Source organism: Desmodus rotundus, chromosome 6 (assembly GCF_022682495.2).
Source record: "Desmodus rotundus isolate HL8 chromosome 6, HLdesRot8A.1, whole genome shotgun sequence".
Lineage (NCBI taxonomy): Eukaryota > Metazoa > Chordata > Mammalia > Chiroptera > Phyllostomidae > Desmodus > Desmodus rotundus.
This window is the reverse complement of record NC_071392.1, coordinates 130248427-130263313: the sequence shown is the minus strand read 5'-3', so window position 1 is coordinate 130263313 and position 14887 is coordinate 130248427. Positions and strand designations below refer to the sequence as shown.

Sequence of the window (14887 nt, the reverse complement as noted above, 5' to 3'; positions counted from 1 at the left end):
ATATTTTTAAAAGAATTACTTAAGAAATCAGAAAAAATGGTATTGTTAAAAAGTTCTATAGTTTAAACTTGACTGAGAGACACAAAGGACTGGGTCTTGGGCTCTTGGTCTAGTCCAAGTTTACTAAGCTCCGTGGGCTTCCTTCTCAATTCTAGAGGAATTAGTCAAAATAAAGTCATGCCCCTCTTGTCCTCCTGACCCCATTCAATCATATAGCAACAGGCTTTAACAATCAGAACAAGAACCTCAGTGCCCAATTTAACCTTCCAAGCCCCAGAGCTGTATGGTCTATTAATCCAGCTCACAAAGCCATCCATGCCTGCTGCCTTTTATTCTCCCCTAGGCTGGCACGGTATTGAGCTCAACAGCTGATTAGCTCTGGAACATTCCAGCAGCGCGCAGGGGCCCCCAGTGTTTATTTAGCTGGCTGCTGGCTCCGCAAGGGCCCCCTGGAGTAGGGTTTGCACGCCCTCGCGGGCAGAAGAGCCATGTACAGGCACAGCTACGTCTTCCAGGCCCGCAGGGAGCAGTACCAGCGCACTGAGGAGGTGCCCGACCGCTTGTTGGAGGGCTCCGCCACCGCGCCCAACCTGGCAGCACTGCAGGAACTCGGGCAGCGTGTGGCCGCTCACATCCAGCGGGCCCGCGTGCTGGAGCAGCGCCACGGGGTCCTCCGGAGGCAGCTGGACGCCTTTCAGCGCCTGGGCGCGCTGGCCTGTCCCGAGGATGCTCTCGTCCGCCAAGTCGAAGGCAACCGCCAACGCACCAGCGACCTGGCGGCTGAGCGCGCCCGACTGGAGCGCCAGGGCGCAGAGGCGCAGCGCACGCTCGACGAGTACCGTAGCAAGTAAGCGTCCGTTGTGGGGGGAAACTGAGGCAGGGTAGGGGGGCACCTGTGGCACGGATCGGAGAGCAGGCTCCCACCCAAGGTTAGAGAGCCATCTCTGACTTCTGGTCATCATCCCTACCGGGAGGCTGGGGCATGCATGTTGGTGCATTTACCTCAGATGAGACTAGTATCTATTTTGATGGCACTTCAGTTTACATGAAATGTTATTTACATTTAATGTGTTTAAAAATATAGGTATAATTTACATATAACATGCACAGATTTTAAGTACGTAGTTCAGTGAGTTTTGACAAATGTACATACCCATGTAGCTACCAAACAAGCAAGATATTTCCTCTGCCCCAGAAAGTTCCCTTCTGCCTTTTCCAAGTCAATCTTCAGTTGTCATCCTGAACCATCCCCAATCCCAGAAAAACCCAGAGGCATCCAGTGTTCTCATTTCTATCACAATAGATTAATATTGCCTGTTCTAGAATTTCACAAAAAATGGAACATTACAGATGTACTCTTATGTGTCTGGCTTCTTTTGCTAAGCACAATACTTTTGAGATGCATTAACGTTATTTAATCCTCACAGCCAGTTATAGACGGTATTGCCTGCACCTATTTAACAGATGGGGAGACTGAGGCTCCAAAATGTAGGGATTTGGAGCAAGGTCACTCAGCTAGTGAATTGCTGCACTAGGACTGGGTTGAAATGTTGGGCAGGCTAAGTGTAATTGTCTTCATCACATCACAACTAACACCTGGAAATTGCTATTCAAAGTGTGGTCGACGGACCAGCAACATTGGCATCACCCAGGAGGGGTTAGAAATGGAGACTCTTGGGCTCACCACAGAGCTCCTGAATCAGAAGCTACATTTTATCAAGGTTTGCCGGTGAGTGGTAGTTGAAGAAGTTTTGGAAGCCTTGGTCCAGGGCATAGTCCCACTTCTGGCCGACTGAGTAATGCATTAAAATGAGCCATTTAAAAGAAAAAGGATACTCAGCAATTTGTCAACATCTTTCCAAGTTATAAATGTGTGTGCTCTTTGAGTCAGCATGGCCATTTCAAGAAATTTACTCTATGATACTCCTGCAGATGTCAAGTTTATATCTCCAGGGATATTCACTGCTGTGTGATCTGCAGTAGCAAAAGCCCGGCAGTAACCTAAGTGCCTATCAATAGAAGACAGGTTGTAAAATTGTGCTTCATTCATGTAATGGGATACTAAGCAATTGTAAAAACACAAGAATAGTGTGTTATTGTCACTTATTTAAAAAAGGAATAAGAGTAGAAATTTTTTGCTTGCATAAGGGAAAAAAGATGCAAATACACACAAAAAACTAATGACAGTGGTTACACTGGGGAATAAGGGAGTAGGAACTGGGAGACTGAAGCAGGAGGAGGACTTTAATTGGACATCCTTTTATGTAGTTTAAAAATATTGTCTAACCATGTAAGAGGTTTATCCATTTAAAAATTATATAAATTAATTAAAAATACATAGATATCCAGGCCCTACCCTGGACTTCAGGTGGAACCCAGGAATTTTAATTTTTTGAGCTCCACTGGTAATTCCAGTGAACATCTTGGCATAGGGTACCCAGAGGGCTTTCTCCAAACATGTTCTCTGTTTGAGTTCCACATTCCCAGTCCAAATCTTGGGCAGGTTATTCAACACTGTGTATTGAGGATATTTATGAGATCAAATCATTGCTTCCATTCCTATCAGTCCTTCTGTTTCTGGTTTTGATTCAGAGAATCTTATTTGGAGCTGGAAAAAGGGACCTGAAAATTCACCTGTTACAGACCTTCCTGGGAAAACTGAGGCTTGGAGAGGGCTTTTGGGTGGCAGGACTTGAACTTGAGTTTTCTTGCCCCGGGTCTATACTTTTTCTAGAGCACTGTTATGGAGAGAAGTCATTCTTGGACTCCTGTGGAGTGAGGTCCAGTGATAGGACTAAACCTCATTCAGATGAAGCTCATGTTCTCTACAACAAAGGGAAGTGCTTGCTGGTTCAGACACCCAGCTGCATGGGCAATAGGAGTCCCTAGATCCCCATATGGCCTTTACCTGGTCGCTAGACCAGGACCTGCTGTGATGTGGCTGGGCAAGCATGACTCCCTTGAGCCCCCAATAAAGAAATGGCTGTATTGACTTTTCCTGATTTCCCTTGGTTCTGAGTTATATCTTCCCCATGGTGCAGTCCCTTCAGGTTCTGTGATTTATTTAATAATTTCCATACTTTTATTTCCTCTCTTGCTCCCTTGGGAAAGTTTCAATATTCTGACTGGGATAGTGGGATTTGAAAATTATTATAAAAGCAATTAAAGCCCTAGCCATCCACATGCATGGATATACACACACCAAGTTTGGTTTCACATTCCAGAGGGGAGCTGATGGCGAGCCAAAGCAGGTGAAAATAATACAGAAAGAGGAAGGTATATGCACCCTTGTTAGGTATATTTACTACTTGAATAGTTTAATAATTTCAAAATCAGGTTGTTAGTATGTCAAAGACTCAATATAATCAAACTAAATAAAAACAACTAAAACCATCAAAATATAATGATGAATATAGTCAACTGTCCAAATTGCTGAAAACCAAAATAATTATGTAACACAATCAGATAATTGAAGCCAAAGCATTTTTTCACTTTATTGGATGTGAAAGACTTTGGGAAGCAGTGGGCTTGGAAATGCAGCATCAGCTTCTGCTATGACATTAGGAACCCCTTCGAAAAGAGAGGGCATAGTACTCATATCCTATTAAATTTAATGCTGATTGTGTGATTAACACTTGTGGAATTTTGGAAGCTGTTCAGCTTTCACTTATGTGTCCAATTTGCAGGTATGAAAATGAATGTGAATGTCAACTGCTGCTAAAGGAAATGCTTGGGCATCTTAACAAGGTGAGCTGAGCACGTCCTTGGGTTTGAGTAGATTAATGACAGGACTGAACTAAACAGCCTCCATGAGTGTTTCCCACACTGCTTCTTTTGTTATTTCAAGATCCACCTCTTTCTTTTGCTGTCATTCTCTTTCTTGACTTTGTAATTTCAGCTAAATTTTTGTGTGAACTCACACACACAGACACACACTCTTCTACCACAAGATACAGGATCTTTAGAGAGAACCTAGACTATTAAGTTTATTGCTTGTGCTGGGCTATCAAAACGTGCCAGCATTACAGTGACTGGTTTTGTTTTGCAATTCAGACATCCTGTTCACAAACACCCAACTTAGGAGGGAACTTACTTTGGGTAGTGCGCTTATTTGGTTGCAATGATACCTCTATCCTTTTGGCTAAGAATCTTGAGATTACTTTACAGGAAAACTTTCAAGAGAGCAGTGGGGAAATTTTTTTTTAAAAGATTTTATTTATTTTATTTTTAGAGAGAGTGGGAGGGAGGGAGAAAGAGAGGGAGAGAAACATCAATGTATGGTCGCCTCTCGTGCACCCCCTACTGGGGACCTGGCCCACAACCCAGGTATATGCCCTGACCGGGAATCAAACCAGTGACCCTTTGGTTTGCAGGTCAACACTCATTCCACTGAGCCACACTAGCCAGGACGCAGTGGAAAAAATTTCCATTTCCCCTGAAATTCCTCACTCTTGAAGTAGCCACGTGGGGGACACCAAGGATTCTTAGCTTCTTGCTGGAGACCCTCCTGCAGAGGTTGTTTGGGGTTGTTCTTTGCAGGGACAGCTTCCTTCTTCTGATCCTCCATTATCCTGACAGCTTAGATTTTTTTGCTTATCAGGAGAACCTGACTACCAAATAGCAGAATGATCCTGGACCACAGAGGCTGTATAAATCAAGGGTGATAATTATCCTTTCCTGATCATTTCAGAGTTCAAATGTCAGAGCAGAAGGACCCATGGAGACTGTTTAGTTGAAGTTTAGTTGAAGGGTTTGTTGTTCAGGCACATGGCTGCCTTTCACCCTTATTCTCCCTGCCCTGCCCATAACCTCATCAGAATTGCTGATAAAACATGCTCCCTTACCTTCTGTGCCCAGATGTGCCCTTAAGATTCTTTTCTAAATGGAACTCTAGGCAACCACTTCAGATAGTCAGGGTTAGCTCAGGATTCTTGGTTTCTGTGGCTTTGTCCAGCCTCAGTTGCCTAGTATTATTCAGCTGGTTGGTGGGAAAGTCAGAAGTAGTATGTGGGGACATTGAATTTTGCTTTGTCTGTGTTACCTACCATCTAATACTTGTGTGCCCTTCTCTGTGTGAGCATATAGTGTATTGTCCAAACTAGGACACTGTGAAAGGAGGTGCAGTTTGTGTGATAGAAACTGAGACTGTCTCATGCCCACTGGAATATATGAGCACCCCAGTACAAACATAAAGGTGGGGCGAGAGTGTGCTTCAGTGATTGGCCTTGTATTGATAGTTGTGATGGCTCCAAGCCTGTTGGAAGTCTGAACTGGGATATGGGACCTAGTAACATCTGACATTAACCAGCTGTTCTGCTGACTCGTGTCATCCCATTTTTGTTTTGGTGGTGATCCCAAGTTGCCAGATGGGGCTTCCATCTTGACCACAGACCACCTACCTCAGACCACTTGATGTGAAGGTAAAGGCCTTCAGGTAAAGGCCAATCTAGCCCCTCCTCAACACCCCCACATTTTGGTTTGAGTGTTTGTCCTTGCTGCATGAAGAACTCTCTCTGGAGTTACCTCTAAGGTTGTCACTCACCTGGTGTTGTCATGTGCATTCCTTAAATAAGGTAAGTGACACTGGACTTAAAAACAAGCTCAAGCTTTCTGTTGTTTTTCTCTTACTATAAAAACAACATATATTCTCAGTAGAAAAATAAGATAGTAGAGGTAATGAAAAATAAGGGAAATTTGCATCCTATCATTTCACCCCTCCGAGAACACAGCTGTAACGCCTTTAATGTACATTGTGACAACATGTGATGATTGAAGCATCAACTCTGTGAGAATGTTACAAAAGGTTCTGGTGAAATATGCTACTGAGAACATGGGTGAGGGCCAGTTCTGAACATTGCTGTGACTGTTACCTGGGTCCAGGGAAAGACACTTCTGCCCACAATGGGCTGTGCTGTCCAAAAAGGAGTGCTTGTTAATAGGACCATTCACACCACTGCTGAGTATCTGTGAGAATTTGGGTGAATTGTGTCATCTCTCAGCCTCAGCTTCTTCATCTGTGAAATGGGAAAAATAATAGTTTGCACCATCATAGGAACGGATGTGTGCCTACTGAGAATTAAATGACTTAATTCTCGGGGTCTGCTTCTAAGGAACCCAAAATAAGACAGCCCCTCTAGGGTCAACAGGTAAAGGCTGGATCTTCAGGTTCTTTGTCCATTGAGATTGTCAGATGAGAAGAAGGAGGTGAAATGGAAGAGTAGCATTCATATCTTGCTGGTCATATCAGTGATTTTGGTTGACAAGTCTTTGAATGTCTATGCACATCAGATCAACAGGGTTTTGACTATGAACTCAGACTCAATGCCCATTTCCTTTTGTCTTGAGGAAGGGATTCACCCCTGAATGTGGCCATGGGAAATGGGGTATAGCTGGGAGCATTAACCTAGACTTAAATCTTGCTTGGAAAATATCACAGTGTATGTGACAGCACTGTCACATTATTAGCATTACTTTCACAAAATTGCTGTCTATTAATATCTCCCATGTAATTAAATCTACATTTAAATAATGAGTTACTGTATTTTTAATAGCAAGTAAACTAAAGCAAGCCACTCTTTGCTATGCACTTTGAAATGAAGTAAATTCCTCAACATGCCACTAACATACTGTAGCCCAAGTTATTCAGATTTGAAGACTTTTAATGTAGCAAGAGTTCTTGATGACTTTTAAGTGTTTGCGTTTGGCTAACCTCTAAGACTCATTATACAGTGTCCAGCAGAAGTAACCTGCCTGCGTGAGTGTGGTTGGTAGTGTAATAATATGGGTGTAATAATTTATAGTTTTAATTTGAACATTTCCTCTAAAATGTCATATGGTGTGCTTGAGTATGATATTGTTACATCACAGAATTATATACTTATGATTTTGTAATAAAAGAAGGGGTGTTACTTGTGCTAGACACTGGCCTCATTGTGTCTGTGTGTGTGTAAATAAAATACATATAGTACCATATCTCAATATTATATTTAGGTATAATATATATATCCCAATAATGCCTGATGTTGCTTATCTTAAGAAAATTGTAGCTGAGCAGACTTTATTTCTCTCTCTTTTTTTCTTTGAAATCCCCAGAATTTAAAAATGATGAGGCTCTAGTCAACACACTCCACAAACATGCCCTGTGCCTTTCTCCAGGCCAGCCTGAGCACCTGGGGCAAAGTGACTAGAACATTTTTTGGAAAGGGTTTTGACATCCAGGATTAAAGTAGGTGTTTTTTTTTTAAATTAAACTTAATTAACTAGGAATCTTAATCAACTTGAGCTTATTCTTTAGCAGTTTTTGTTGTTGTTTTTTTTTTAATTTGTTTTTGAGTTGGGCTGCTCAGAGGTTAGATTTGAGGCTGAGTGTAGATACAAACAGCAGGATTTTTTTTTGATCCTCACCTGAGAATTTGTTTTTATTAATTTTAGAGAGAGGGGAAGGGAGTGGTGGAGAGAGAAATACAGAGAAATATTGATGTGAGAGAAAAACATTGATTGGTTGCCTCTTGTATGTGGCCTGACCGGGTATCCAACCCATAATCTTTTGGTATACGGGATGATGCTCCAACCAACTGAGCCATCAGCCAGGGCAGGCAGTGGGAGTTTTAATGAACTTTTAGCATCTCTATGAGTGGGTTGGCAAGGCTGATTTTTCAAGGGTACATTGGATTCTAGTTATTTCTCTAGACCCTTCCTCAGTAGTAGTCTAGACCAGTGACTCTGAAACTTCTGTGTGAATTGACATCACCTGTAGTGCATGTTAAAACACAGATTCCTGGGCCCTGATCCCAGAAATTCTAATCCACTAGGTCTGGGAACTGCCAGAAATCTAACATTTTAAATTATTTTCCAGGTAGTGTGGCCCAGGGACAACACTTTGAGAACCACTGACCTTGATCTAAAACACAAACCATATCAGGGTTGGAATGTTTGCTAAAACTAGAATATTGAATCAGAGTCGTGATTTGGAAAAATCTAGATGCTTCTGCTGGTAGAGCATTTGAAAGTGCCTTTGACAGCATTCAAAGTACAATAAAAATACAAGTGTCTGCACATTTCTAAGCTCTATTGCAAACAAAAGAAAACACTTCCAAACAAATTGTTCTCAACATACCATCAACTGCACATTCCAATGGCACCTACTTACCTTTGGGGTTTTCTGGGGTAGTTTATCAGATAATTGTCTTCAAAGGAAGAGAATGTGCTTGCAGAAGCATCTGGCTAATCTCTCTTTTGAGGACAAATGTCTGGGCTTTTATTATGTCCATGAGCAGTTTTAGAGGGTTGGCTGATGGGACTTATGCATGGTTGTCTTGGCATGATCCTAAGAGGGAGGTGGGGGGGAATGACTGCTGAGGATGGGGTGGGCAGAGAATTCTCAAACATCTTAATTTTTATCACAAATTCATCCACAATTGATACACAATTACTTGAGCTGGAGAACGAAATCAGATTTCAAGGACCACCCCCCTCTCCACCCCATATTATTGTTGATAAAGGGATCACATACTCAGAACTTTAGAAACAGAAGGGACCCTAGAAGTCACTGATTTTCAAACTTTGTAAAGCCACATCGTTTCACCAAGATATCTCAGAGAAGCCAATGTATAGGACCAAAGCAGAGATGCTTTTCTTAAGGACCTGATGGTGGGACAGGCACCCCACCCACCCAGCAACCCTCCACCCTCAGAGCCCCTTCAAGCAACTCCCTGGAACCCGCAGGCTCTGCAAAATGCAGCTCAGAAACTCGTCTGCCCTCACAGATGGGGAGGCTGAGGTCAGGCTTCCCAGTCAGTCAGGTATTTAATAGCTAGTTAATGAAAATTAACAGAAGACAATGGGACTAGAATCTGTCTCGGGCTTCTCTCTACTAGTCAAGAATTGAGTACAGAGTTCTTATCCAACCCCCTGAGAGACTGAAGGCCAGCTGAGGGTCTCACCCGTCTCCTGTCCCTCTGTGGCTGAGGGTCTCTCCTGGGGTGCTAACACCCACACTCTGGATTGTACCTCCTGCAGATCACACACACTCCCATAGCCAGAGAGATACAGGAAACTGCCAGTGTGCTCAGCATGTCTGAGTGACCTTGGGGGTGGCCCAGGGGAGATGGACAGGGCATGTCAAGTGTGAAGGGGCCATCTTTACCCAGAGACACTAGCTTTGTGCCTGTCTTGTGGGAGACAGAGGTTCCCTGACTGTCCTGCCTGTACCTGCCACAGATGGTCTCTGGATCCTTTCTTCCTTCTTTCTTGTCACCCAGTGTTGGTATCCCTGGTACCCATGAAGGGATTTCAGAATCTTCAGAGGAAAGGATTTGGTAACTGTAAATTAGAGTACAGAGAGACTGAGGGATTCATCCTGGAGCAGAAACCTGGCCCATGTGCCTAAAATTAACTCTACAGAGCTGTATTATCCAGCCTGGGAGCCACTGTCTGTACATGGCTGGGAGGGACTGAAGTGCGGACTATTCAAATTGCGACATGTTGTAAAATGTAAAATAAATACTGTGTTTTAAAGATCTAGCCTGAGAAAAAGAATGTAAACTACTCAGTAATAACTTAAAAATATTGATTACATGATGAAATGTCAATATTTTGGGTATATTGGGTGAAAGAAAATATTAAAATTACTTTCACCCATTTCTTTTTATTTTATTTAATGGATCTACTAGAAATTTTAAAATTATGCCTGAGGCTTGGTGTTTTGGAATAACTTAATTAATTTGTACTTGTATAAATCTATGCAAAAAGGAATACTTTAATATACATTCCTAAAGGTTGCAAATTAACTGATTTGATCTTGTAGAACTCTTAAGTTCTTTAAGATAAACTCGGAGTTCTTTTTGGTAGATAAAATAGCTTCAGAAGTTTCAGTTGGGTGAGGGTTAGCCAGTCCTCTACAATATTGCTGATGTTTCAGACCATATTCACACAGGCATATATTTCTTAAGTAATGATTATTTTGCTGTCGGCCCCTAAAAGTTTATACAGCCTGTTTTCTAGGTTCCACAAAGTCCTGACTCTTCGGTGTTTTAGGTGCTAAGGCAACACTTTGCATGAAAAGTTCATTCGAGGCAGGTGATCCAAGAATCAGAATCCTGGTATCCTTGTTGTCAGTCTCAGACATTCTCATATCTTCTTTCTCCAGTGGTCTTTTACAAGAACAACTAAGGAATCAAGTGTCTTTTCTAAGAGAGCAGGCCAGAAGCCTTCCTGAAACCTAACCCTATTAGTGCAATGGTGGCAGTGTCTCAAAATATCTTAACCAGTCCACATACCTGACTCTCTTAACTCTGTTCATGCTGGGGTGCAGAGTGTATTAAATATTTTAGCCAAACCATGTATCTGCCTTTATTAATGAGAGCTCATTACTAACATCTGCCATCCTTTTTAACAAGTCATTGATAAGTCAGTAAAAATTCACTTAGCAAGGCCTCAGGTATTGGCAGGCATGCATGGGAGAGGTGTCTTAGGAGAGTGACAATCTTGAGGAACCCAAGTAACGTTTACCTGTAGTATGGAACTGGACCACTGAAGTATTTAAGTCAACTTCAGTCATCACAGCACTATCTTAAGAGCATAAACACCTCTTCAACCTATTTGGCTTATCCAAATAAGATCAATGAAACAAAAATTGGTGTATTAATCAAAAAATTTGGCAAGAACAGGACTTCTGGCCAAGATGGAGGCGTAGGTAGACACACTGTGCCTCCTTGTACAACCAAAAGAATGACAATAACAATTTAAAAACAAAAAACAACCAGAACTGACAGAAAATCTAACTGTGTGAAAGTCTGACAACTAAGGAGTTAAAGAAGAGACACATTCATCCAGACTGGTAGGAGGGGCAGAGATGCACAGCTGGGTGGAGAGGACTTGGGGCAAGGTGGTGGCTGGGAGACCCAGCAAAGCGGCAGATTGTGGACTGGGCGGTCCCACATTCACATGCAGATAAACCGGGAGGAACAAAGGGGGAATGAAACAGACCGCGCAACTGCAGGGCTCCAGCATGGGGAAATAAAATCTCAAACCACTGATTGAAAACCCCTTGGGGGTTGAGGCATCAGCGAGAGAAACTCCCAGCCTCACAGGAGAGTTCGTTGGAGAGACCCACAGGGTCCCAGAATGTACATAAACCTACCCACACGGGAATCAGCACCAGAAGGGCCCAATTTGCTTGTGGGTAGCGGGGAGAGTGACTGAAAACTGGCTGAGAGCAGAGCATGCACCATTGTTCCCTATTGGACCCTCCCCCACATACAATATCACAGCACAGCAGTGTGGGTTGCCCCGCCCAGGTGAATACCTAAGGCTCCACCCCTTACTATGTAATGGCACGCCAAGACAAAAAAAAAAATCGCCCAAATGAAAGAACAGATCAAATCTCCAGAAAAAATACAATTAAGCGATGAAGAGAAAGCCAACCTCTTAGATACACAGTTCAAAACACTGGTCAGCAGGATGCTCACAGGATTGGTTGAATTTGGTCGCAAATTAGATGAAAAAATGAAGGCTATGCTAAGTGAAATAAAGGAAAATGTACAGGGAACCAATAGTGATGGGAAGGAAACCAGGACTCAAATCAATGCTATGGACCAGAAGGAAGAAAGAAACATCCAACCAGAAAAGAATGAAGAAACAAAAATTCAAAAAAATGAGGAGAGGCTTAGGAACCTCCAGGACATCTTTAAATGTTCCAACATCTGAATTATAAGGGTATCAGAAGGAGAAGAGGAAGAGCAAGAAATTGAAAACTTATTTGAAAAAATAACGAAGGGGAACTTCCCAATCTGGCAAAGGAAATGGACTTCCAGGAAGCTCAGAGAGTCCCAAAGAAGTTGGACCCAAGGAAGCACATACCAAGGCACATCATAATTACATTAGCCAAGATTAAAGATAAGGAGAGAATCTTAAAAGCAGCAAGAGAAAAGGAGATGGTTACTTACAAAGGAGTTCCCATAAGACTGTCAGCTGATTTCTCAAAAGAAATCTTGCAGGCAAGAAGGGGCTGGAAAGAAGTATTTGAAGTCATGAAAGGCAAGGACCTACATCCAAGATTACTGTATCCAGTGAAGCTATCATTTAGAATGGAAGGGCAGATAAAGTGCTTCTCAGATAAGGTCAAGTTAAAGGAGTTCATCATCACCAAGCCCTTATTATATGAAATGTTAAAGGGATTTATCTAAGAAAAAGGAGATAAAAAATATGAACAGTAAAATGCCAGCAAACGCACAGTTATTAACAACCACACCTAAAACAAAAACAAGAGCAAACTAAGCAAACAAGTAAAACAGGAACAGAACCACAGAAATGGAGATCACATGGAGGGTTATCAACAGGGGAGTGGGAAGGGGAGAGAGAGGGAAAGGTACAGAGAATAAGTAGCATAAATGGTAGGTAGAAAATGGACAGAGGGAGGGTAAGAATAGTATAGGAAATGTAGAAGCCAAAGAACTTATATGTATGACCCATGGACATGAACTAAAGGGGGGAATGTGGGCGGGAGGGGGATATGCAGGGAGGAAGGGAGTGAAGGGGGGAAAATGGACAACTGTAATAGCGTAATAAAATATATTTAAAAAATTGGCACAACATTCAACCTTCTCTCATATATGTCATTTCCAACTTAAAAGGAAAAAATGCTGTTCCCCACAGCAATCATTCTTAAAAAATGCATTACAGGTACATAGTCTCAGGGTGAGATAATAGTCTTTGGGAGAAAATTATTAAATTGAAGGTTTCAATGTTAAGGGAAAACTATTTCTTAGTCTTAGAAACTTAACTCCATGATGATAAAATATAGAACAAGTATAGCTGTAACTTAAATTTTAAGATTATTGGTATGTAAATATACCCTAACTTTGTCACTGATCTTTCTGTATCAAAGTTTCTTAACCCTGGGACTATTGATATTTTGGACTGTGGGGCTATCCTGTGTATTGTAGGATATTTAGCAGCATCCTTGGCCTCTACCCACTAGATGCCAGTAGTAACACCCCACCACCCAAGTGGTGACAATAAAATGTCTTCAGGCATTGCCCAATGTCCCTTTGGGGGCAAAAATCACTTCCCATTGAGAACTACTCTTATAGACCAGGTCCCATCGGCTAACCCAATGCCTGTCTAGAAATGCAGAATCTTCGACCCCTCCCAGACCCACTGAACAACAATCTACTTTTTAATAAAAGTCCACGTGGTCTGTGGGTACATACACCTGGCCAATTTTACACCCATCGTGGATACCTTCACTGTGCCTTCACAGATTCGGATGTGCGACACTTTCTCATTGCAGGAAGCTGATGAAGCCTTGCTGCATAATCTGCGCCTTCAGATTGAAGCCCAGTTTCTGCAGGACGATATCAGTGCAGCAAAGGACAGGTACAAAAAGGTAACCATGACTCTTCTGAAGCTCTTCCTCCAGGAAAAAACCTAGTTCAGGTTTGACTAGGCAGGCTGGGGCACTTGTGGCTGAAAAGTGAAACTGCTAGAGTGGGTTACTTTCGTGTGCACTGCATCTGAATTAAGTGGGTGATGGGTTGGTTGCTAGACGGCTCTTGGTGAGCCAGACATGTGTAGAGCAGGCAATAGTGTGTTTGTGTTGGGTGTGGTGTCGGGAACTAATACCTGTATAGTATATGACAGTTCACTGAGTGATTTTTTAATAAATCTGTCTTTGTTAAGCTACAACCTGTCAATTGTTTCAGCTCAAAAAATGCAGAAAAGCAGAAAATACAGTATATAGGGTCCTGCACAAATAACACCCCTGTTTTATTACAAAATCTTTTATTACAAAATCATAAGCATGTAATTCTGTAACATAACAATATCACACTCAAGCACACCATATGATATTTTAGGTGAAATGTTCAAATTAAAACTGTAAATTATTACACCCATATTATTACCCTACCAACCACACTCAATCAGGTATTACTTCTGCCAGTCCCTGTTTATATATATTTTAATTCTTCCTCTGAGCCAGTTAATTGAGGGAATGCATGGCATTCAGGAACCTCCTCTCATGCAATGCTCTTTTCTGCCAGCTTCTTACAGACCTGATTGGTGGGATTTGGGGGGCGCTTTGATGTACTGGAAAAATCAAATTCTGGAGCTGTGTGATCACGGCCAAGTAGCTTAACCTCTCTGAGCTTTTTTATCTTCAAAATGCAAATGACAGACTATCTTTCCTGCATGGCACTGTGGTTACCTCAGTATAGCTGACCTGTGGCCATGACCCTTTGGGCTGACCTCTCCAGTGGGCTCTGGCCTCCCTCTAACTACCAGTATCTGCAGCTCTGCCCCAGGACTTTCTATAGGCAGCAAGGGTTGCTCTGTGTCATGGGAGGTGTTGGGAAATTAATGCCCCTGGGAGCAACCTTAGTCAATGATGAATGTGAGTTGCTGGATACATCCCCCAGCTACCTCTTACCTGCGGTTACTGGCTCCCAGAGATCCACACTGGGCCTGACATACAGGTGCCCACGGTGATAACTTAACTGATAGCACACCCCTTCTTGGCTGCGTTCTCTTCCCTGTCTTACCTCCTGACTCTGCTACTCATGTTTGCTGGTATCTTTGCCCAGGTAAGTTGTTTGCACTCAGACTGTTTCCTTAGGGTCTGTACTTAGCTTGAGCTGCTATAACCAAGTACCACAGTTTGGGTGGCTTATAAGCAGCAGAAATTTATTTCTCAGAGTCCTAGAGGCTGGGACACCAGTATCAGGGTGCCAGCCTGGTCAGGTTTTGGTGAGGACTCACCTGGTGAGGCCTTTCCTAGGAGCATGTGATTTCACCAGGAGCAAGCTCTCTGGTGTCTCCTCTTATAAGGGCAGCACTAATTCCATCATGGGGCCCCACCCTCATGACCACCTCTAAATCTAATTATTTC

General features: G+C 42.6%; 1 protein-coding gene across 2 annotated transcripts in view; it reads left to right on the top strand.

Moving 5' to 3' along the window:
- The first annotated feature begins 437 nt into the window (after positions 1-437).
- Positions 438-14887, top strand: part of BFSP1 (beaded filament structural protein 1) — a 30893-nt gene continuing 16443 nt past the window's right edge. For both annotated transcript variants that reach the window (XM_045195035.3, XM_045195033.3), the window contains exons 1-3: positions 438-847; positions 3687-3747; positions 13292-13387. In XM_045195035.3, the coding sequence (XP_045050970.2) occupies positions 489-847; positions 3687-3747; positions 13292-13387 (516 nt within the window). In that variant the 5' untranslated portion in view covers positions 438-488. The remainder of the gene's footprint in view (positions 848-3686; positions 3748-13291; positions 13388-14887) is intronic.